Here is a 23,958-nt window from a genome sequence, read left to right as displayed (position 1 = left end):
GTAGAAGCTGACTTCCGGGATGGACATATGTAGGAGCGTGCAAGGCAATACTGATCCTTCAGCATCTCCTAGAGTTAGGTTATGGAAAGGTGTTTATAGCATTTGAAGACTTAGAGACAGCTTTTGCAATGTTGACTGGAATACTGTCCTTGACATTCCAAAGGTAGCAGGGGTAAAATACAAAGAGTGAAAGGCAGTTTACAACTTGTACGGAAACCAGAAGGCAGTTATATGAGTTGATGTGCTTTAAAGAGAAGCAGTGGTTGAGTAGTTAGTGAGACAGAGTTGTAGCCTATCCCTAATGAACATCAACAAAAGCAAAACAAGGATAATGGAATTTAGTCGAATTAAATTAGGTGAATCTAGGGGAATTAGATTATGAAATGTGACACTTAGAGTAATAGATCAGTTTTGCTATTTTGGGCAACAAAATAAGTGATGATGGTCAAGATAAAGAGGCTATAGAAGGTAGATTAGCTATGGGAAAAAGCATGGGTACATCTCTTAACTAATAAGGAGATACTGAACAGAACTGGGAAGAAAAGAAATTTGTCACACAACTTGACTAAAAGAACAGCTGACAGGACACATTCTGAGATGTCAAGGGATACCAATTTAGTATTGGAGGGAAGTATGGGGAAGTAAATATCATAGATGGAGACCATGAGATATATACAGTACACGGATACAAAAGGATGTAGCTTGCAGTAGTTATTCAGAGATGAAGAGGACTTGTGACAATGTTCCCTGTTTTGCTTCTTCATTTGTTGTCCTTAGTGTCAATGTACTGGCTGAAAAAAAAATGGGGGTGGAAGTGCTGTACTGTCTACTACAAATGATGTAGCCAAATGGTGTACAGTTGCATTTCATAGTAGTTTACTTGCACTGTTTACAGTCCCTCAATAATACAAAGTTATATATAGCCAGTGCACTATTGTTTAAATTTCGATATGCCTCATTAATAGGACTTCCGATACGTCTCATTAATAGGTTGCAGGTGAACATCCACATACTGCTACAATAGTTTCCTGTTGAACATCTATGAGCAGTAAAAACCTAATCACAAAGTTTACCATTCTAGAAGAATAGAAAGGTACATATGGAGCAGACACAGTAATTGTTTTAACAAACGACCTAATTGTGAAACATTTATTTCACAATTAAGTTGAAGCACTGTCGTCGTTCTAACCAACACAGGATTCTCGTCTGAAACTCGTCCATGGACTGACTGTCTCGGGACCAAAAACTGGGACCTTATATATCCTCACAATAATAGGTACTGAAACTACACATTGTTTGAAGTTAAATTTACAGAAATTACAATTAAAACTTAACACGTTTGATTAACTGAATACATCGAAAAATTAGTTCTTTTTAATAGTTTCTTCTACTACAGCGGTTAAGCCAAATTATTTGTTTAAATGATGAAATTAACAAACATCATTATGCAAACAATACTTTTGACAAAACTGTTAATTACTTTGGAATTAATAAAGATCTGGTTTTGGTAACGTTTTCAAATAGAGCCAAATAGATTCTTTAAGAATGCTATTAGTTGTTCTCCAAATGTTTATAAATTGTACAGATTTTATTTTTGTTTGCACGTCAACAATAGAATTTAAGTTACGAAACAATAACTGATTTCACCCTATAACAAAAGATACTAACTAGGAATAGTTGAAATAAATTATAAAATCAATTATATACCTAAAACTAAGCACAAAATTAGATCTGGTGTTATGTTCTTTAAAACTGAGAGCCAATTTTTCTCTTTTATGAAGATGCAGATTATACTCACATATGTTAATGTTAATTAAATGACAAAACAAGAGGGGAAGTAAAAATGTCCCAGCTTGCTTCATCACAGACTGTGCAAGATAAAGCAGCACCAAACCAGTCTTTAGACTATGATGACGACGACGACACCAACTGAAAATACACTGATCAGCCAGAACATAATGACCATTCATCTACTAATTATATAAACCCTTCAGGAAATAGCAGCGTCACCTGGCAAGGAATGACTGCTAGTTAGACACAAGCACAGTGCCTGTAGTATCAGTGAGCGTGCTTTCCATGTGTAGAATGGGGAAGGGGAGTGATCTATCCGAGTTTGACTGAGGGCACACCGTGTTGGTCTGGAGGCTTGGCACAAACATTTCGGACTATTACACAACTTTTCAGGTGTTCAGGAGTGCTGTGGTGAGTATCTTCAGCATGTAGCGAGACCAAAGTGAAACCGTGTCCAGACGTCATGGGGTTGGAAAACCGTCCCTCATTACAGATGTTGGACGTCATAGGCTGGGCAGACTGGTAAAGTAGGAAAACTGTTGCACAACTAACATCATACTTTTAAAGCTGGGTAGAGTACAAGTGTGTCTCAATACACAGTGTACCGAGCATTCCTAACGACAGGTCCCCTTGGTTGATGACCCATGCATGTTCCAATGTTAACACCACGACATCGGCAACTATGACTGCAAAGGCCACGTGACTATCGTCATTGGACGTTGGCACAGTGGCAGAGTGCTGCATGGCCTGATGAATCCTGATACCTTCTTCACCATGCTGATGGGAGGGCACAAATCCATTGTCTTCCAAGGGAACAGCTCCTTAACACCCATGCTGTGGGACAGAGACAAGCTCGTGGCAGCTCCATTATGCTCTGGGGAACATTCAAGTGGCCATCCATGGGTGCCGTGGAGCTCGTGCAAGGCACCATGAATGCGCACTGGTTGCAGACGACGACGATCACATTTCCTCATGGCAATGGCATTATTCAACAAGGCAATGTGTTAAGGCCAGGAACGCAATGGAATGGAATGGTTCGAGGAACACAGTGGTGAGTTCCAATTGATGTTCTGGTCTCCCAACTCACCAGATCTGAACCTGATTGAATCATCTTAAATGTGCACAAATGTGGCATCAGAGCTTATCACCCTGCCCTACCTGCAACTTACAGGAATTAGATGACTTATGTGAGCAGATGTGGTGCAAACTCCCTCCAGTGACTTAACAAGGCCTTATTGTTCCCATGCCAATGTGTGTCACTGCTGTTATTCACGACAAAGATAGAAATATTGGATATTTGGAAGGTGGTCATAATGTTCAGCTGAGCAGAGTATGAGTGAAATAAGTGTGTTGAGACACAGCTGAAATAATTAAAACTGAACAAATCTCCAGGGCCCAATGTATCCTACCAGATTCTATACTGAATTTACAGCTGAGTTAACCCCTCTCCTAACTATAAGTTTTCATAGATTCCTCGAGCAAAAAACCATGCCCAGCAGTTCAAAGAAAGCACGGATCACACAAAAAGGTAGTAACGAGATGCACAGAACTACCGTCCAATATCTTTGACAACCATTTTTTGTAGAATCTTAAAACATATCCCGAGCTCAAGTATGCCAATCAGCACGGATTCAGAAAACATCGATCATGGGAAACCCATCTCTTGCTTTTCTCACATGACGTACTGAAAGCTTTGGATATTGAGGATTCTTTTTTTAGGGAGGATGCAACATGTTACCTTGGATGGAGAGTCAGATGTAGATGCAACTTCAGGTGTGCTCCAGGGAAGTGTTTTGGGTCTCTTGCTGTTCATGTTGTATATTAATGACCTTGCAGACAATATTAATAGTAAACTCGGGTTTTTTACAGATGATATACTTATCTATAATGAAGTGCTCCCTGCAAGAAGCTGCATAAATATTCAGACATGTCTCAATGACATTCCAAAGTGGCACAAGAATTAGCAAAATGCTTTAAATGTTCAGAAATGTAAAAGTATGCATTTCACAAAAAAAAGGTAGCATCCTATGACTATAATATCAATGAGATGCAGGAAGCGGCCCACTCTTCCAAATACCTGCTGTAACACTTTGTAGGGATATGAAATGGAATGACCTCAAAGGCTTGGTTGCAGATAAAGTAGGTGGTAGATTTCACTTTATTGGTAGAATACTACGGAAGTGCTATACGTCTACAAAAGAAATTGCTTACACCTCTCTCTTGTGAACCATCCTAGAATACTGGTCAAGTGTGTGGGACTCATACTTGTCAAGTGTGTGGGACTCATACCAAACAGGTTTAACAGGGGATATTGAACATATACAGAGAAGAGCAACACAAATGGTCAAAGGTTTGTTTGATCCATGGGAGAGAGTCACAGAGATGCTGAGGAAACTGAACTGGCAGACACTCTAAGATAGACATAAACAATCCCAAGAAAGTCTACTAACAAAATTTCAAGAACTGGCTTTAAATGATGACTCTAGGAATATATAACAACCTATGTATTGCTCACATAAGTATCATAAGAACAAAATTAGCTTAATTACAGCGCCACAGAGGTAATCATTCTTTGCACATTCCATATGTGAATCGAACACGAAGAAACACAAATAGCTGATACAATAGAGCACAGCCTCTCCCATGCACCTCACAGTACAGATGTAGATGACTGTTTTGGCTCTCACTGACTGCAGAGCACAAAAGTTTTACTGTCCAATAAGTGATGCCATATAGTTATTATACATATTTTGGAAGCAACATTTATCTGAATCCCACAAATGACACAGATTTAGAATTTAGAAAACAGAAATCTATAAATAAATGTCTGACACTACAAAACCTGGAAAAGTATAATACTAATGTTAGCATGTAGCAAAAGTTTTGACCTGCACACAAAGCATGTAAACGAACTGCAGTGTATCTAGAAAAAAACTTACGGCTTGTTTGTGAAGAGCTCAGGGGCCAGATACTGTAGGGTGCCAACGAAAGAAGTACATAAGCTGCTTTGTTCAAGCTCTTTGGCATACCCCAAGTCAATCAGCTTATAGACAATCTGAAAAAGGACATAATAATAATAAAGCAGTAGTAATAATGAGACCCAAATACAGTCACTTCAGGTTGGACTAAACACGCATTTTGCAACTGATTAATCTAACAGTCATATAATGGATTTACCTTTGCCAGGTCAATAAACAACAGGAAATGCAACATCACAAATGTAACAAAATATTGCCAGTTGTTTACTAGCACAATCATGCAGACAGAGTTTTTAAATGTGATACTTATTTCTGAATTTCCAACAGAACAGTATACTACAACCATCCTTAACTTATTGAGGCATACTGTTAAAATTCCATCACCATACTTGTGCCACAGTTAAAATAGTCTCAGTATTATAGTAGCTTTCCTCTTAAAAGGAAAATCACAGAGAAAATGATCTTAAACAAGTAAACCATAATTAATTCTTAATTTTGAAGTCCATATTTGGACAACTGACAAGAGCAGTGAATCTTTAAAGGAACAGCATACCAATTTGAGCTGTAACATCTGCCAGATCTCAACACAAAATCCTAACTAATTGCAGCAGAATTTTTTATTTAACAGTACTTAATTGTATATAAAAACTGTCTTTCATTCAACATATAGAAGTTAAAGGACATGTTTGGAGTTTTTCACATCACCTGTTTATCCCAAGTATCCGCTTTATTACATTTTGCACAATTGGTCAATTTCGGCCTTACAACTTATTTTCAAGTGCAGTAGGTATTGAAGTATTCTACAGTTATCCCGTCGTCAAACGCCATATATAGCTGGTCTGAAAGTGAGCACATGGCGTATGCCAGAATTAAAACCAGAAAGCTTTTTGTGTCCAGTAATAGTCATCTTGCTGTTGAATAATGACAGTGAACATATATAGTGTCCTATAACAGGCACATTATGTGTTCACTTTTCTATCAGCTACATCCACCATTTCATAACAGGACGACTGTACAACACTTCTAATCTACTGCACTTAAAAATGGGCTGCATGGCACAAATTGGCCAATCATTCACAAAGTAATTAATTAAATACTTGTGAAAAATGACTGAGGTGGAAAACTTCAAATTATCCTTAATAAATATATGGCTGAGGTACCCTACATGAAGAAAATGATCAACATATAAAAGCTGTGGAGCACAATTTAAAGAAGATTTTATGTTTACGAATGTGACTGTTGTTTTAAAACTGTGATTTACTGTTGACATCAGACTTCATAAGAGAGCATATGCATTGTGCAGCAATTGTCAGGATGCCCTTAGGTAGGTAGAAATTTAACAGATAGGTCAGACCCAGGCTAACACGCTACTATTGTCCAGCATTCCTTGATGTCACTGGATGGACAGCAGTGTCAATAACTTACATTCTCCTATGCACTAAGTGGTGACTGCAACATTGTTCCTGGGTATTTTCTTGCATGGATAGTGAAGAAATCATGCTCTCTGCTCTGGTGCATTTTCAAATGACTGCTAACTGCTGAATTTGAAGGCATTACACAGTTCAGGGCTAAAAATGGAAACAGATCAAACAGAAGAAAACTGCACAGTCAGCTTTAGCATCCCTCTTAGTTGTGTATCTTTACTATTTACAATAATTATCACAAATTCTTGTCCTCAGATAAAGGGAAATGTCATTTTTGGTTGAAATGAGATTGCATGATGAATGTCAGTGCTTCCATCATCTTTTTGCACTTCAAAATTATTTCTCTTTGGAAACTGGAGAAAACATTTCCAACTTCTGCCACTGAGTCTGCCAGTCAGGCAATGGAGATGACAGACCACCTTCACAAAATCACAGCAATCCAATCTTTTGTAGCAAACATACGGTTTAATGTTTTATCTATCTGTGAACTGTCAATGTACACGCATTTGAAAGCAATGTAACATGCCAGATATTTTAATACATTATAAGGCACATAGGACATTTTAAACTTTTGAAGCCAATATTCACAAGCAAGTTTTCTTTGTTTTCTTCTTCAGTAGTATTGTATGATGATTTCACATCTACCTCAATGTATGACTGTAAAGGGCATTTTTGTAACCTGTATTGACTGGAACAGTTTAGAACTGCAGTGGAATGTGGAAATAGTAAGTCTATGTGACATCTTGGTTCAGTCCAAGAGTCAACATGTGTGTCTCTCTCATGTTTCTTATATCACTAGTGAGATCAATGAGCCGTCCTATACAAAACGGTGGGAAACACCCCGTTCTTCCTATACGCATACATGGAAAAAACTTTCAAAAATCTTCTAAAAAATTTTCTGATTCTCGGGAAATATCTCAAATGCAACATCTTGAATGTATCATTTACAGATCAACATCGTTACTTTCAGTTTCTCTTTTCGGTATGTACTTTACAGTTTGTGTCATGCAGTGTGAAAGTAACTTTGTAAATGATCTCACATTTTGGTTTACACATGCAGTAACATTCAGGTGCACCATTAATACACAATAAGTAATTGAAGATCACCTTTCTGATTATCCAGCAGCTCATGTATTACTTCCTTTGCCATAGTCATTCCATCGCACAAACCAAGGCCTTCGCAATGTCATGTAAAACCATTAAATTCCTGTTACAGCACGCAGGGTACACAAAGATTTGAAAAACTTTTTTTTTTGTACAAGTTACTTCCATACTGTCAGTTTTTTGGCCCCACGTAGCAAGCAACAGCTACAATGTGGAGTCCAGCTTCTTTTGTTTCTTTTATTATTTATTCTGTGAGCTTGTAAGTTATCATCATGTCGAAGTCATGATATACTGACTGCTTCCGTGCATCAATTAAGACAAGGATTATCACCACCTGAAGATTTTCGTCCTGACGATTTTGACACAGACCAAGTTCGCATCAGATGAATCAAACATATTCGACTCTCAAAATTATTTCACTGAAGGTAAGAACTTATACCTGCTTGAAGGTTTTAATTAATTCTGTTGTAGCACCAATTAAGTTTGCAGCCTCTTCTAAAATTTGCAAGGTACACTGAAGTAGCTTAATCTATTTTTGGAGTTCTGAACAGTATGGCAAAGTTTACTTCTGTCATCTCAAATAATTGTATGCTTTCAGAGATAGAGCCCTTAGCCTTGATGTTATCTTCTGTGCCCCATCTAAGATGTTTTTCCTTTCTGAATATACATAGTACCAGCTCTAGTGTGACGGCATTGCCCTCAACCTTAACTTGTTTCATATATGCAATCATTTTTTCTATGAATCAGACTTCATTGTCTTTAGTGTTTCTTGAGGTCCTCAGTTTCCTCATCTCTCACAAACAAAGCTGCGCCCATAACAGCTTGAAACGCATATCTGTGTAGGCCTATCGGAATGCAATTTAGCCGATAGCAGTATTTGAATTACATGCCTGCACAGCACAAAAGAGGAAGAGCATGCCCCATGCTTCTTTCTGTCTACTGGTCGAGGACCTATTGTGCTTTGCTGGAAGCTTTACAGCAGTGGGCCCGCTTGGTCATCACAAAGTCTGTGCGCATAGTTTCAGACAAAGCACTTGTGGGTTTTAAGCAAACCCGTGACATTAGCAAGCTGTTGCAGCTACGGAGTATAAAAGTACTGTTCATATTTACACACATGAAGTGCAAACTATACTATGTACTGAGACACACAAAGCATTATACAAAAGATGGTTTAATTATGCATCTAATGAAATAAAGATATCGCCTGAGTGCTATATGGAAAAGAAGTTACATAGATAAAAAAGTTTAGCTACAATGTGTGGACTTGATAATTTATACATAATGTCCACAGAGGCTGAGCAATACGCTTGTTGCTTTTGATGAGACACATCAATTAAAATAATCACGTTATCCATAACACTAGTAATTAAGATGAATCAATTTAATTGGAAATTAATGAAATTCAGCTTAACTTGGACAAAGACAGATACACTGGCAGCATGACAGTATGTGTTGGAAGCAAGTACTAGTAACTACACACAATTTAGATCACAAGATTATTATTTTTTATTTATCATTTTTATTGTTTGATGCTAAATTTACATAGTTTGGCCCACAGTTTGAATTCTACCAAACATACATAAATTTTGACTACAGCAATGAAAAGATGAGACAAAATCTGCAATTGTAAGCTAAATAACACAGATGCCAAGACCATAAACAATTTTCGCCAAAGAAAGTTCAAACTTCAAATAATTAAACTCAGATTTACGGGCAGAATTTCAATTAAATATATGTATAAAAAGTTGTAAATATTGCTGATCACATGAGGGACTTGCGTGATGTCACTGGGAGCACTTTTCACAGGAGGGAGACGCTGAGAATTTGAGAAGGGATTAGTGATCACATGAAGGACTTGCATGACATCACTGGGACCACTTTTCATGGGAGGGAGATGATAAGAATGAGAGAAGGGGTTAGTACTTGGAGGGGGTGACCTAGGCTTTGCAAGGGCTGCAGCCAGGTTCCTCATAACACGTCCGTAAGTGATAGTTTGTCTGTAGGGGTCTGTCTGTCTTTCAGTCGCAGCTTAGTAAGTGTGAGGTCAGAGATGATTGTTTCGAGGAGTGGTTTAGCTGTGACTTAGGTGTCTGAACATATGCTGCATTTTGTGTGAACTAGGATGGATATTGTGCAGTCTTTGACTTAGTTTATGGTGCAGTCACAGATTATTTGGGATCAGTTTGGGCTCTCATAATTTTGCAGTGTGCCGCAGCAGTTAGTGTAATCATTATTTGAATTCCATATCTAATCAAAGAGCAGGACAATACATCAGTGTGTCAGCTAGCCCTGAGTGACAATATTTTATCATAATTTGTAGCTGTGAACAGCCTGCTGTTCGCCAGTTAGTTTATTAATTTATTAAATTTATGGTGCATTTTTATCCACCAATGTGGCTCTAGTCATATCATTTACTGCTGCATAATAGCTCGTGTTGATCACCAGAAACCAATAACATGTGTTGTGAGCTCAATAAATTTGATTTGTGAAATCTTAGCTCACTCGCAGTTGCATTAATAAATTAAAAACCTGCACTTGTGTTTCAGTCTCACAGTTAGCGGAATTCAGACCAGTTTTCAGTAACCATAATAAAGTTGTATTTTAAATTAAAGTGTCACATTTTAGGAAATAAAATCTGCCCCAAGATGAACAGAAGCAGAGACCAACTTCAGCAATAAATTATAATTTAATTACACATCTCTCTCCATCGCTTTTAACTGTCCAGTCAACTCTTCTGTTTCCGAAAAATGACTGTTCAAGTTGTTAATGCACTTTTTTAACACAAATCTCACACACAAGCAACAGTTTCTTTCTTTAATAACCAATACATAAAAGTAGATAGTCAGTATGTGCTTACAGATTCTCAGTAATACACTATTAATAAGAACCAAAACTTCGCATTTAACACACACACACACACACACACACACACACACACACACACACAGAGAGAGAGAGAGAGAGAGAGAGAGAGAGAGAGAGAGATTTTACTATACTTAGAGAAGTGTCTGTTTATGCCTGTTAAAGTAATTAAGTAGTTAATTTGTACCTTTCCACCTACACTACTATAACATGCTAAGGAATTATGAATTTTATCTCCAAGCCATTGAGATATTTACTGCTTGGTTTCAATATATTCCTCAGAGATAGGCCTAGCAACATATTTTTTCAAATCCCATATGCAATACTCAGAACATGTTCTAAGCTTACCATCACAGTACCAACACTTATTATATCCTACTGCTTGCACTGATACCCAAGTGCATTAAACAGTAACATTTTTCAAGATACAATGGCCAAAATCTAGAGTTTAGTGGCCAATACTGTTTCAACATTTGTCAAGCAAAACAATATTCGCTAGAAAAGTAGCAAGCACATAACAGACCATAATACTTTGCACACTCAAAAATAATACCATTTGAAAATGCAGATACACAAAAACTTATGCTCCATCAGAATGTCTCTACGGTGATGTCACAGTTGTCTACAAGAGCAGACAACACAAATTCTTACTACACATTTCTGTGGAACAGATGTAGAAGTAACTTTGGGTGTGCCCCAGAGAAGTGTATTGGGCCCTCACTGCTCATGTTATACATTAATAACCTCGCAGACAACGTTAATAGTAAAATCGAGCTTTTTGCAAATGATGAGTTACCTATAATGAAGCACTGTCTGAAGGAAGCTGCATAAATATTCTGTCAGATATTTATAGGATTTCAAAGTGGTGAGAAGACTGGCAACTTGTTTTAAATGTTCAGAAATGTAAAATTCTGCACTTCACAAAATGAAAATACTGTAGAATGCTGTGATTATAATGTCAATGAATCACTGCTGGAACTGCTCAACTCACACAAAAGAACCTACGTGTAATTCTTTGTATGGATATGAAATGGCTTTATCACACAGGCTCAGTTGTGAGTAAAGCAGGTGGTAGACTTCATACCGGGGAAGTGCAATCAATCTACTAAGGAGATTTCTAACAAATCACTCATGCGACCCATTGTAGGATATTGCTCAAGTGTATGGGACCCATACCATATAGGATTAACAGGGTTCAAAATGGCTCTGAGCACTATGCGACTTAACTTCTGAGGTCATCAGTCACCTAGAACTTAGAACTAATTAAACCTAACTAACCTAAGGACATCACACACATCCATGCCCGAGGCAGGATTCGAACCTGCGACTGTAGCACCTAGAACCGCATGGCCCCTCCGGCCGGCGATTAACAGGAGATATTGGGTGTATACAGAGAAGGACAACATGAATGGTCAATGGTTTGTCTGAATCCTAGTAACTAGTACAATGAAACGCACCCTCTTGCATGCACTTTGTGCTGGTTTGTTGAGTACAGATGCAGATGTAGAAACATTTTCTTCCTCATAGAAGTTTTGCCCTAGAATATTATGCCACACGTCATTAGTAAATAAAAATAGGAAAAGTAAATCAACTCTTTGATATTATCAACTCCAAAGTTTGCTACCACCAATGGTGTTTCTATAAAGACCTGTAGCAGTGTGTATTGGAAAGTCCATTTGTGACAGGCTTGAATGTTAGCCAGACTAGCCTCTTTTCATATGACGTGTGTGTCACAAAAGACACTAGGGAGGGATCCACAGGTCACGAGGTGTGTTGGCTGTCTATTGTCCCTGTGTCTGCCACTTGTCGCTATGCACAGTTCTTCGACACCAAAAGTTTGCACCTGCTCTCCACACTGTGTGACTGAGTGTACTGGTGGTGTTTTTTTTTTTTTTTGTGTCCACTTTAATTCCTTCAAATATTGTTGCTGGACATCATTACTGTAACTGTGCCAAGTCCGGCACTTTCTGCACTTGTTTGATGTTGCTGGGCCCGGTTGTCATCTATAATGTACGACTGAGTGTTCAGGTGTTTTGTTTTAAGTTTCCTGTCGAGTTTCCTTTTGGTATGATATACACCAAGGCTCAATGAATGTTTCTTGTACTGAACTATGCAAAAACAGAATCATATGTGGAATGTCAGCTTGAATTCATACCAAAATTTCCTGCTATTCACATTCCCAATGATTCGTAGATGCAAAGATTAGTGAAGAAATTTCACGAGAATGGATCTGTGTTGCACAAACAAAGGCCTAGAGAACCTAGTGTTTTAATTGAAAATAAAGTAGGTGAGCTAGAGGAAGCCATGGAAAGAAGTCCGAGAAAATCTCTGTGCTGTTTGCACTTCAGACTGGTGTGTCAATAGCATTTGCTCACAGAGCTGTGCACAAACTGAAATTGAAACCATACTTATAATGGTAGTGCACCAACTGAGGAACTCAGATACTGTTGCTTGACACTGTTATTGTAATTGGCTGTTACAGTCTGATGAAGCATGGCTATACTTCTCAGGATACGTAAATTTTCAGAATAATTGACACAGGAACTCCAAAAATCCACATGAATTACACCAAAAATCTCTGCTTGATGTGAAAACAGGAGTGTGGTGTGCAATTAGTGCAAGCCGAATTACTGGACCTATCTTTTTCATGAAACAATATGCTCTAACAGATAGGTGAACAATACATCCCCCCCCCCCCCCCCCCCCGGTTTCTTTTTTTTAGAATTAACACCTAACAAAAAGCTGTAATGTTATTTCATGCAGAACAATGCAAGGCTACACATCGCTAAGGCTTTTATGACAGCAATACAGAGTGTTTTTGATAATACAAAAGTTGACTGGCCTCCTCATTCCTCAGATCTAAATCTGTGTGATTTTTATCTTTGCGGGATGTTAAAAGACAAGGTGTATATAACCAAGCCCCATACACTCAAAGAATTGGAAGACAAGGTTTGGCTAGTCATTTTCCTGATTTCGGCAGCCAAAATTTGTCGAGTGTTTACAAATATGTTCACATGTCAGGCTGCTGTTACCACAGAGAGACATCACTCTGAGCACCTACAGTAAGTAAAGGTAAGCTCAAGTTAATCTGATGGCAACATTGTTTATGCTTAACTCAGAGAAGTGCACACACAGCTGATAATTGGCAGATTACAGTCCAAGATTTGGATGTGGCGGTGGCCAGCGGATGCAGTGACAGGGGCCTTTGGCCATGCCATGTGATGCACAGACATCTCCTGAGCATCTTTCGTGAGACACCCTATATTTCCAAAGCATCTTAAGCAATCAGTTAAATTTTATTGGAACTGACATTTAAAAAAAGTGCTGAGTATTATACACACATCAAAAAAAGTTTTGCATCACCTCGGTTCTGAGAGCTCCGGAACCTATACAGAAAATTGGAATATAGATCAACATAAACATCATTTCTGCCCTTTTTATTACTCATCAAAACCACACGTTGCGTGTTGTACCACCATACAGCAAGACCTTCAGAGGTGGTGGTCCAAATTGCTGTACACACTGGTACCCCTAATACCCTGTAGCACATCCTCTTGCATTGATGCATGCCTGTATTAATCATGGCATACGATCCACAAGTTCATCAAGGCACTGTTGGTCCAGATTGTTCCTCTCCTCAACGACACTTCAGCGCAGATCCCTCAGAGTGGTTGGTGGGTCATGCCATCCATAAACAGCCCTTTTCAATCTATCCCAGGCATGTTTGATAGTGTTCATGTCTCAAGAACATGCTGGCCACTTTAGTCGAGTGATGTTATCCTGAAGGAAGTCATTCATTCACAAGGTGTGCATGAATTGTCATCCATGAAGACAAATGCCTCGCCAATATGCTGCCGATATTGTTGCACTATCGATCGAAGAATGGCATTCACGTTTCGTACAGCCTTTACGGCGCCTTCCATGACCACCAGGTGCCTATGTCGGCCCCACATAATGCCACCCCAAAGTATCAGGGAACCTCTACCTTGCTACATTCACTGGACAGTGTGTCTAAGGCATTCAGCCTGACTGAGTTGCCTCCTGTTAAATTTTATTGGAACTGACATTTTAAAAAGTACTGAGTATTATACACACATCAAAAAAAAGTTTTGCATCACCTTGGTTCTGAGAGTTCTGGAACTTATACTCTCCGACAATTGTCTGGTTGAAGGCAAATATGACACTCATCAGTTAAGAGAATATGATGCCAATCCTGAGTGGTCCATGCAGCATGTTGTTGGGCCCATCTGTACCACGCTGCATGGTGTCGTAGTTGCAAAGATGGACCTACCCACGGACGATGGGAGTGAAGTTGCACATCATGCAGCCTATTGCGCACAGTTTGAGTCATGACAATGCCCTGTGGCTGCATGAAAAGCACCATTCAATATGGTGCCATTGCTGTCAGGGTTTCTCAAAGCCATAATCCATAGGTACCAGCCATCCACTGCAGTAGTAACCCTTGGGCGGCCTGAGCAAGGCACGTCATCAACAGTTCCTCTCTCTCTGTATCTCCTCCTTGTCTGAACAACATCGCTTTGGTTCACTCTGAGACGCCTGGACACTTCCCTTGTTGCGAGCCCTTCATGGCACAAAGTAACAATGCGGACATGATCAAACCGCGGTACTGACCATCTAGGCACGGTTGAACTACAGGCAACACGAGCTGAGTACCTCCTCCCTGGTGGAATGACTGGAACTGATCGGCTGTTGGACCCCCTCCATCTAATAGGCGCTGCTCATGCATGGTTGATTACATCTTTGGGTGGGTTTAGTGACATTTCTGTACAGTCAAAGGGACTGTGTCTGTGATATAATATTCACAGTCAACGTCTATCTTCAGGAGTTCTGGGAACCGCAGTGATGCAAAACTTTTTTTTTTTATTTGTGTACAGGGTTACATTAAGTCTGGGAACACTTTCAATGATCTATTGCATAAGAACTAAACACTGTACAGATATCATACATATTGCATTTTGAAGAGACACTCTGAAAGTATTTTTACGAACATTTGACATGCGAACCATGAGTGACTCGGCAGACGTCAAAACAGTAATAGAATTCTTGCCATACCCATCCCAGCATGGCATCGTCGACTGTGGCAGTCGCTTCCCGTATTCTCTCCCAGAGCTCTTCTACATCATGTGGTAGAGGTGGTACATACACCAGATCTTTAATGTGTCCCCACTGAAGAAAGTCACATGGAGTGAGATGTGGTGATTGGGTGGCCATTTCATGAAACAGCTGTCCCCTTCTGTAGCACGGTTGATCCATCGATGTGGCAGCTCCGTGTTCAGGTACCCACGAACTTCACGACGAAAATGGGGTGTTGCCCCATCCTGCTGGGAGATGAACAGAGAGTCTGATTGCATCTGAGGCATCATCCATTGCAACATGTCCATGTAGGAATATCCAGTGACGGTGCTCTCAGTGAAGGAGAATGGTCTGTACAGTTTTCGATGTGACAAGGCACAAAAAACATTTCCCTTTGGGGAATCATGGTCAAATTCAATGCATTCATGTGGATGCTTTGTACCCAAGCTTCGAAATTATGCCTGTTCACTTTCCCATTAGTGTGAAAAAAAAGGCTTAGTCGCTAAAAATTAAGTGATCAACAATGCCATCTCCATCCTCATTCAATTGTTGCAACTGTGAACAAAACTCAAAACGCTTGTCTTTGTCTTCATCACTGACTTCTGCACTAGCTCGAATGGTTTCATAGACAGCTTCTGTCGCAGGATTTTCCACACTGCCATTGGAGCCACTTGGAGTTCATGGGATACGCAATGCACTGATTTCTTTGGACTCCTTATGAATGTGTCCTGTATGCGTGCCACATTCACTTCGCTCACTCTGGGACGTCCGCTTCTCTTTGCCAGGCACAAGCAACCCGTCATAACGGATTTGTACCCGTCATAACGAATTTGTTGTGCCAGTGGTAAATGGCCTTCTTTGTTGGTGGCTTCTTAACGTACTTGGTTCTAAACATCCATTGAACAGCTGTAGCACACTTGTTTTTGTCGAACTCCAACACACAGAAATCTCGCTCCGCACCTGAACTCACCATGTTTGCGACTAGTGCTGACTATCAGCAAATTACCAAACTACGCTGTGGCGGTATACATGATACAAAAACTTTCAGGGTTTCCCTTCAAAATGACAGATGTATGATATCTGTGCAATGTTTGGTTCTTGTGAAATAAATAATAGAAAGTGTTCCTGGACTTTATGTACACCCTGGATTTTCTTAGGTTGCTTATGCTAACCTCTGATTTTAGGTTTGGCATGTGATTCCCAGTTCCAATTATTATTAACTATGCCCAAGCAATTCTTCCATTAAAATCAACACATATTTTGCTGTGTAATCTCTTTAAAAAAATATGATAAATTTCCACAGTTTAATCACTGTATATGACAATTGATGACTCACAATATAATCCTCCATAACCAATTGCACAAAAACTCCATCTATTTCTTATAAATTTATGCATTACAGCTGTTACTTTCTGCTTACTACTCCAATACACACTTGTTTTGGTATGTGTTGTTCATACCACTGCTATTATTGATTTTTAGTAAATCATGAAATCAAATCTTGCATTTAGTTGCTGATGTAAAGCTGTGTTGTTCATAGTAGAACAGTAGATCTGAAACATAAACTAACATCAGGCTGCAGATCATCATATGGGGTTTTCACAGTAAATAGTTCCGCCTGAAATTTCAGATTTGTTAATGAAATTAATGTGGCTCAGTGATTGAATGGTCTGCAAATATACAGGTTTGGGGCTCAATACTCAGTTGATATACTTTTTTTCTGTCACTTATAGCTTCTTTCATATCTGGCAGTTATCTGTTAAAGTGAAAAATGCACAGTTGCGCAGTGGTTCTAAGTTCTGGCAAAAAACGTAGCTCACCCAAAAGTCAAGGAAAGGCAAGGACACAACTACAACTGGGTCATACCTAACAAAGTAGAATTTCATACCACCCTTTGGGTTGAGAGCAGTTTTACTTTTTACTGGAGTTTAATATAACAGTGATTCACCAGTAAGGAAATTTGGGAGTGAAAATAAGCGATGTCCAATGATACCTGCAGCTTCACTGCTACCATAACAGAGCTTTTGTATTATCTTCACTAGCACAGGCTGTGAAAAAGCTATTAAATTTTAACATGTAGTAAACGGCATGCTCTACCAACTGGGTGATTAAACTAGCCATTTGGCCATAGTTTGGCAGTGATCACTCAAACAGGTTACTAAAGTCAAATGAAAAAAATGTGCAGCAGTTGTAGAAAATCTAATACATGGCTTATCAGCTTTTACAGGTGGTCATGCCTCTCAGTAACAGGACTGCAATGAATGTTTGCAGATGTGGCTCGAATGTTAGTATAAGGGAACGCTATGATACAGAACACTGTGCTCTAGTTTTCCAGTGTGTTACCTATACGAGGTTTGGCTGTTCATCAACATGTTAACAGAAGCAAAGAATGTCACCAGTGTTTCCTCAACCTCCTTGCCTGAGTTTTAAGCAAACAATATTTCTCTGTTATAAATGAAAAGTGTAGTTTTACTATTGAGTTCACATATGCATATTTCATTAGGTGCTACAATTGCTTCATAATATTTTCTGGTTGTGCCTTTGGGGTCCGCCTTCCAGTCGAATTTATTACCTACGACACTGTGCTACACATGTTATTCCATGTAATGAAGCAGAAGAGGACTTGTAAGAGGAATAAGTATCTCATCTGCTCCAACTACACGAGCGCAGTAAACACTACAAGAAAGAAGTATGTAAGAGAGAAAATTATTGAATACATGCAGGACATCCTTCTCATTTCACAGTAATAAGATAAATAAGTGCTCCATCACTGGAAACAAAGTCAGAGGAGAATCTTGGGCAATGATGGAGAAGTTGCACTGTGGTAAACTGCCCCATCACTTTACATTATAACCTGCTGAACACAGAAAGCATGAATTGAAGAGAAATGAAATCATCAGAGGCACAATATAACAAGTTTCATCAAACCAATGGCCTATCTTTGGGGAGCACAATGTTAGCTGCTCAGATGGTAAAAAAAAGTAACTTTAAAAGGTTAGAAATGCAAAATTGTCCCATGGCACAGTCTCCGGAGTAAGGACTTGGTTGCTTGTAGAGGCTGTGGTGTGACATTTTAATTAGATTTACTTTATATGCAGACTACAGGACATCTCTACATGTTGCTGATAACTTGTCCTGTCGTTTCGGCAGTGTCAAGAAGAGTGTACAGAAAGTTTTGAAATTTGGTATTGTGTTAGGGCTGCTTCCTGATGTTTAAAGTCTCAGGCGCATATGAAATTTTACCTGTAACATCTTTACTTCCTGAGACAAAAAGTACATTCGAATATGAATGTGTGTGTGTGTGTGTGTGTGTGTGTGTGTGTGTGTGTGTGTGTGTGTCAATTTTTATTATTTAAGACAAACTTTTCACAAATTTTCACAATTCTAACCATCTTCGAATAAAACATATTAAGATTTTTTTCCAGTTCATCTGCATACCTTTTTTTCCTTTTGTTGAAGTACGATATTCTCCGGTTTCAAATCTCGGTGTGTAATCTTCATGGTGTGAAGGTATTGTATTGCACTCTTCACATCAGAAATTAGAGCACGAACATCAGCTTCATTCAGCCCACAACAGTTTTCCCTTTTATTTAAAACCTGCATTGGAAGTAAAATGATATTAGTATGGCAGAAAACATGTTTTCTCTGAAATGACATAAAAATGCAGTTTCCTGTGCAGTACAATAAAAATTTTCTGGTCAGTAGAGTGCATCTTGTAAAATGATGTAGCAGTGTTTTGGTTATGGTAGGTGGTTGCCTTCATCAGGGCAATGAGGTGACCTTCATTTACCAGAAGATTTTTTTTTTTAAACCAACTCCAGCTACAAAAGCCTGTGGACTTGCTTCCTGTAGGTTACTTTGAGAACTCTACTCCTGAGCACAAGAGCAGATTGTGGAAGGACACAAAGAGAAACTGTGCATGCCCTTTCAAAGGAACTGCCACACTCTCAGGTGTTGCATACATCACAGCTGCTGACTACACGGTGAGATGACTCTGCCACCTTCTCTGTAGGAAAGAAATTTGTGGCACCTTGGCTGGCACCTTATGATCCACCGAATAGCCACACAACAGAGTGCCATGCATTGCCACCCTGTTGCGACACCTACAACCCAAATGTGGTTCATCTTGCCTGCAGTAGCTGCTGTGGAGCCAACATTGTGCCACGGTTGCCTGCACTAGCCCGCTTTCATAAGCCATGTGATGCCAGCACAACTTCCCAGTGTTCCTCTGCTGGACGGTTTTAGAAGACACCACGCACCATCTCGCCAGTTAGTTTGTGAGTGTGAGAGATCCAATTTCATTTTGCGAGTTCAACATTGATCTTCAACGACTTCTAGTCATCAGAGTGCAATGTTTGTCAGTCAAAACAAAGATATTGATAGTGTGGCTGATATGGTCTCTGTCTATGGCAGTGTTTCCCTACTGTGACACACTGTGTACTCACAAACTGTACCTTCAGGAACTGGAACTGAGTAGTCGAATTTCTCATCAGATCAGGGCAATCTTTCAGACGTAACCATTCAAAACCTGGTCAGTTGCTATTCAGAACCTACGTTACTGTGTATTCTCTGTGTAAGTAATAAAGTTCTATTGGTGTTGACTACCTAGACACATCTCTCTTCTTGTAGTGTGCAACTTCATACAACAGGGTACTAAAGTGATGGTGAAGTAAACATTTATTTCTCCTGTGCCACATTCATCTCAACGGCGACTTATTTTGCTTCTGGCACTTTGTCCCCAGTGTCTTGTGCCCCACCAGGTAGTTTTTTTCTCTGCGTTCATGTACCCATTCTTGTGATTCTACCAAACATTCAGGACTCCAACGATTATTGTTGGCTGTTTACTTTTGGCTACTATGCTTTTTTGTGTCTTCCCTTGTGTTCTGCAGCACTGTAGCTCATTAGTTTCTCTGTCTGTTGTGTCCCAACTGGGTGGTACTCGTTTCTTTCAAGCTATTCAATTCTCCTTTCCTGCAATTTTCCGTTAATTGCACTCATCTTGTGACGTTGCAGTTTTGGATGTTACGTGCTCCACTGTTTTGTCAGATGGACCCTGCCAGCCTCAGCTCATTGGTCTCATTTATTTACCACCCTCCCCCCCCCCCCCCCCTACCAGGATACTTCCTCACCAGAACTCAAGCACCTGTAGTTTGTTCAGTAAGGGGATCAGCAGCGGCACGGCCTCACCCAAGGCATTGCTCACTTGACTCTGCTGTTTGGTGACACTCCTCCCACATGCAACCGACAGCACAGCACAGCTTCTGCATCATGCACACCACTTCCTGCTTACCATCCAGCTTCTTTGATGCCATCTCACCTGTTCCAACACTCCCTCTGCCCAGAACTCAGCTATACTGCCCCTACCACCTCTGGAGTTTGACACTACATTGGATTCATGGCCTGCAGCCCTTTCCACATTGGACCACCTCCTTCTTCAAATTTCTCTCCTGGTCACCTGTGGCCCTTTCTGCTTCTAGCATACTTGCCTCCAGTGCTATCTCCTCTAACTTTGCCCAGCATCCTCTTCCCTGGCACCCTCCTGTACTAGTGCTGGCTCTTTCGGTCCTGGCACTGCTGGTCCCATTGGCGCTGGCCCCCACTACCCACTCTTGTGGTATCACCCGGTCCAGTGCCATGGGTGCTGCCAGCTCCAGTGCCATATGCACCACTCTGGCTCTGCCGGGCCTGGTACCAACACATCTTCAGGTTCCAATGTCACTGGCACCCTTACACCTCTTCAGGTTTCAGCACCACCAGCACATTCATCGCTGTCCTTGGTGCCTCTTCGGGTGCCAGCACAACTGGCATCCTGTTCGTCACTGGTCTGCATACTGCCGGTCTATTCAACATTCTCCTCCACTGGCCCCATCCATGTGCTTCCTATGCCTCCAACTTGTTCTCTTCATGAACTACCCTTCGTGATCAGATGCTGACAATACTCCGCCCTCTATAAGTTCCACTGGCCACATCTTGTCCCCCATGGGTGCATCACCCTTGGTTTGGTCTTCTATTATGTCTGCTGCCAATGTTCAGCCCACATCCTCAGAGTCCTGCATCGTCTCCTGGGTTTCTCCCCTTCAGCATGGGGTTCCCATCACCTCACACAATTGGTTTCTCCCCCAACAGGCACTTTCACCTTAAGCAATTTAGGGAAACTACAGAAAATATAAATCTGCATGGTTGGACAGGGATTTGAATCAACATCCTCTCAAATGTATATACATAAACATAACTGTGGCATATTATACACTCCAATCATATGAATGAGGAAACAGTTACTACAAATGTCATGTGCCAGCATATTGCACACTTTCAGTTCAGTGTAGCTGCACCATCAAAAAGATCACACTACCTTTACTGAAACTGGTTCCACAGATCATAATTGTGATCTGTCATAATGATGTGGAACAAATCAGTTTACAATTATAAGAAACAGTTGTAAAGTTTCAATTACCACCTCAAAACTAAATTTACATAATTAATTTTTGTGTTTTTGAAGGTATATGTCTGCAGGCCTAGTAAACATTTATTAAATCACTGAACCACAACACCACAGCACATTAATAGAGAAGCCAAAGTGCAACCCATTGATAAAGTTGAGTAACATTAAGTCATTCATTTTCTGCATAAGGGAAACAATGCTGCAACAGTCCATGTTACGTTGGTGTAAGTGTACAGCAACAATATATTATCAAATGACGGAGTGGTTAGGTGGTGTAGATACTTCCCGTGTGATGAAACAACTCTGAATAACTAGCAATGCAGTGCCAGACTATCTCTGTGAAGAATCAATAATCCCAAAGGAGGTTGATGTCCTAGTGCTTGAAGACCAGCATACTGTAATCGAGGTGGTAGCAGAAAATGTGTGAAGCAATCATGAATTGGTTTTCAGCAACTATAAAATGGCAGAGATAGCTGCTCACTCGGTTCACAACTGCTCATACATTTTTGAAAATGTTCGCCAAAACAAAACAGCAGCACAATTGTTCCAGCTGTGTCCGGTGAATTTATATGACATCTTTAGCAGCCTGATCATCCTGCATATATAAGTATGACCCCAAGGCAAAGGATCAAAGCAAGCAGTGAAAACATAGATTCACCAATACTGAAACAGGCAAAGACCCAACCGTCATAGGTTTTATGCTGAGTGTTTTTTGGTATTGCTATGGTTCAGAGCTAACAGATTATGCTTGTAAGAGGGCAAACTGTCACAGGACCATACAATCAAAATCCCCTGATGAGGTTGCAGGAGATTATCAAGACAAAGAATTATGGAAAGCTGTCCAGGAGGTGTTTCTACTCTATGATAATGTCCCAATTCATTCCACACGGGACACTCCAGTTGCATATGCTGCTTTTTTTTTGGCCTATTAAACTCACCCGCTCCCTCATCCACCTTTACCAATCATCTCCTGACACTGCATTACGTGACACCTTTTTCTTTCCTCAGTTTTCAGCATTGCATGGCTATCACTTACACAATGACAACAAGGTGAATTTTGATGTGGAACTTTTCCTTAGCAGCCAAAATACAGGCTTCTGCAACCAAGGTCTCTGCCCAGTCACCCATCAACGGGAAAAATGTGTCACACTGAATGATGAATACCAATGTCATCATCGAGTTTCATGATAACAGCTAGATTTTTTCAAGATGATAATATTTTTTAACCACCCATCATGAAATACACTTTTTCAGTGAAAAACATGACCCTTTTGCATTAATCTTAAGCAAACTTAAATTTTTAAATTACTGCACATTCATAAATTCCTCTATTAGAGTACAATGTGTTTTAAATAGAAGTGATTTCAGGTAGTGTTTGAACTTACTGTGAAACCCTTCACATTTTATATCAGTGGTCAAAGATTTTATAACTGAATATCTCATTTTTTCTGTGTCACATAAAGGTTGAGTGACAAATACAGTAAGTCATTTTGCCTTTATTATATTTACGAATGTTACTGTTGTTTCTGAATTGCAAACAGTTCTTTAAAAAACTTCTAAAGGATGTACTGTGAGGCTACTGTCTGGGTCCCTCACCACATATCACCATTATTACATGCTTCCATGCAAGAAACATTTTCTTTCTCAATGAATAAGCGCCCCAGAAAATGACACCATTAGACATTAATAAATTAAAATAGGAAAAGTAAGTCAACTTTCTGACATTTTCAACTCCCAAGTCTGCTATCATCCATAATATAAAATTTGCAGAATTTACGACACTTAAGAAGATCTACAGCAAGTGACTTCCAGTTTATGTTTGTTATGTGTGGAAATCATATTTTTTTAATGGAAACTTTTAAAACCTTGTTGGAGATTTACAAAGTTTCCAAAATTTTTCCAACAGCAGTATTTACGAGGGTTGACTGAAAAGTAATGTCTCCACCTTCGTAACTCTTCAACAGTTGGCAGCATTGGTATGCGGAAGGTACTGGCTTGTTGCTTAACCTATTCTCTACAGCTCCAGTTGGCAGGAACCCTTAGCATTGAATGGTTGTGTTGTTACAGTGTAAAGTATGGAACCCTGCACAGACGGTCGGTCAATGCAATTTCAGCAACATGCAGTTTACTGAATTCCTGACAGCAGAAGGCGTCACACCAAAGGACATTCATTAAAAAATGAAAGCAGTTTATGGTGATTGCATTGATATGATTACTGTGCGTCGTTGGGTGAGTATATTTAAAGATGTTGAGGCGGACCAAC

The 23,958-nt window shown here is 39.8% G+C and overlaps 1 protein-coding gene across 5 annotated transcripts in view; it reads right to left on the bottom strand.

Moving 5' to 3' along the window:
- LOC124544656 (inhibitor of nuclear factor kappa-B kinase subunit alpha) overlaps positions 1 to 23,958 on the bottom strand; it is a 177,210-nt gene that overhangs the window by 127,600 nt on the left and 25,652 nt on the right. For all 5 annotated transcript variants that reach the window (XM_047123274.1, XM_047123270.1, XM_047123273.1 and 2 more), the window contains 2 exons: positions 18,692 to 18,850; positions 4,731 to 4,846 (listed from right to left, as the gene is read on the bottom strand). In XM_047123274.1, the coding sequence (XP_046979230.1) occupies positions 4,731 to 4,846; positions 18,692 to 18,850 (275 nt within the window). The remainder of the gene's footprint in view (positions 1 to 4,730; positions 4,847 to 18,691; positions 18,851 to 23,958) is intronic.

The sequence above is a fragment of the Schistocerca americana genome, chromosome 8 (genome assembly GCF_021461395.2).
Source record: "Schistocerca americana isolate TAMUIC-IGC-003095 chromosome 8, iqSchAmer2.1, whole genome shotgun sequence".
In the NCBI taxonomy this organism is placed as follows: Eukaryota; Metazoa; Arthropoda; class Insecta; order Orthoptera; family Acrididae; genus Schistocerca; species Schistocerca americana.
Note: the sequence above shows the minus strand (reverse complement) of the source record. Positions and strands in the feature narration are given on the sequence as shown.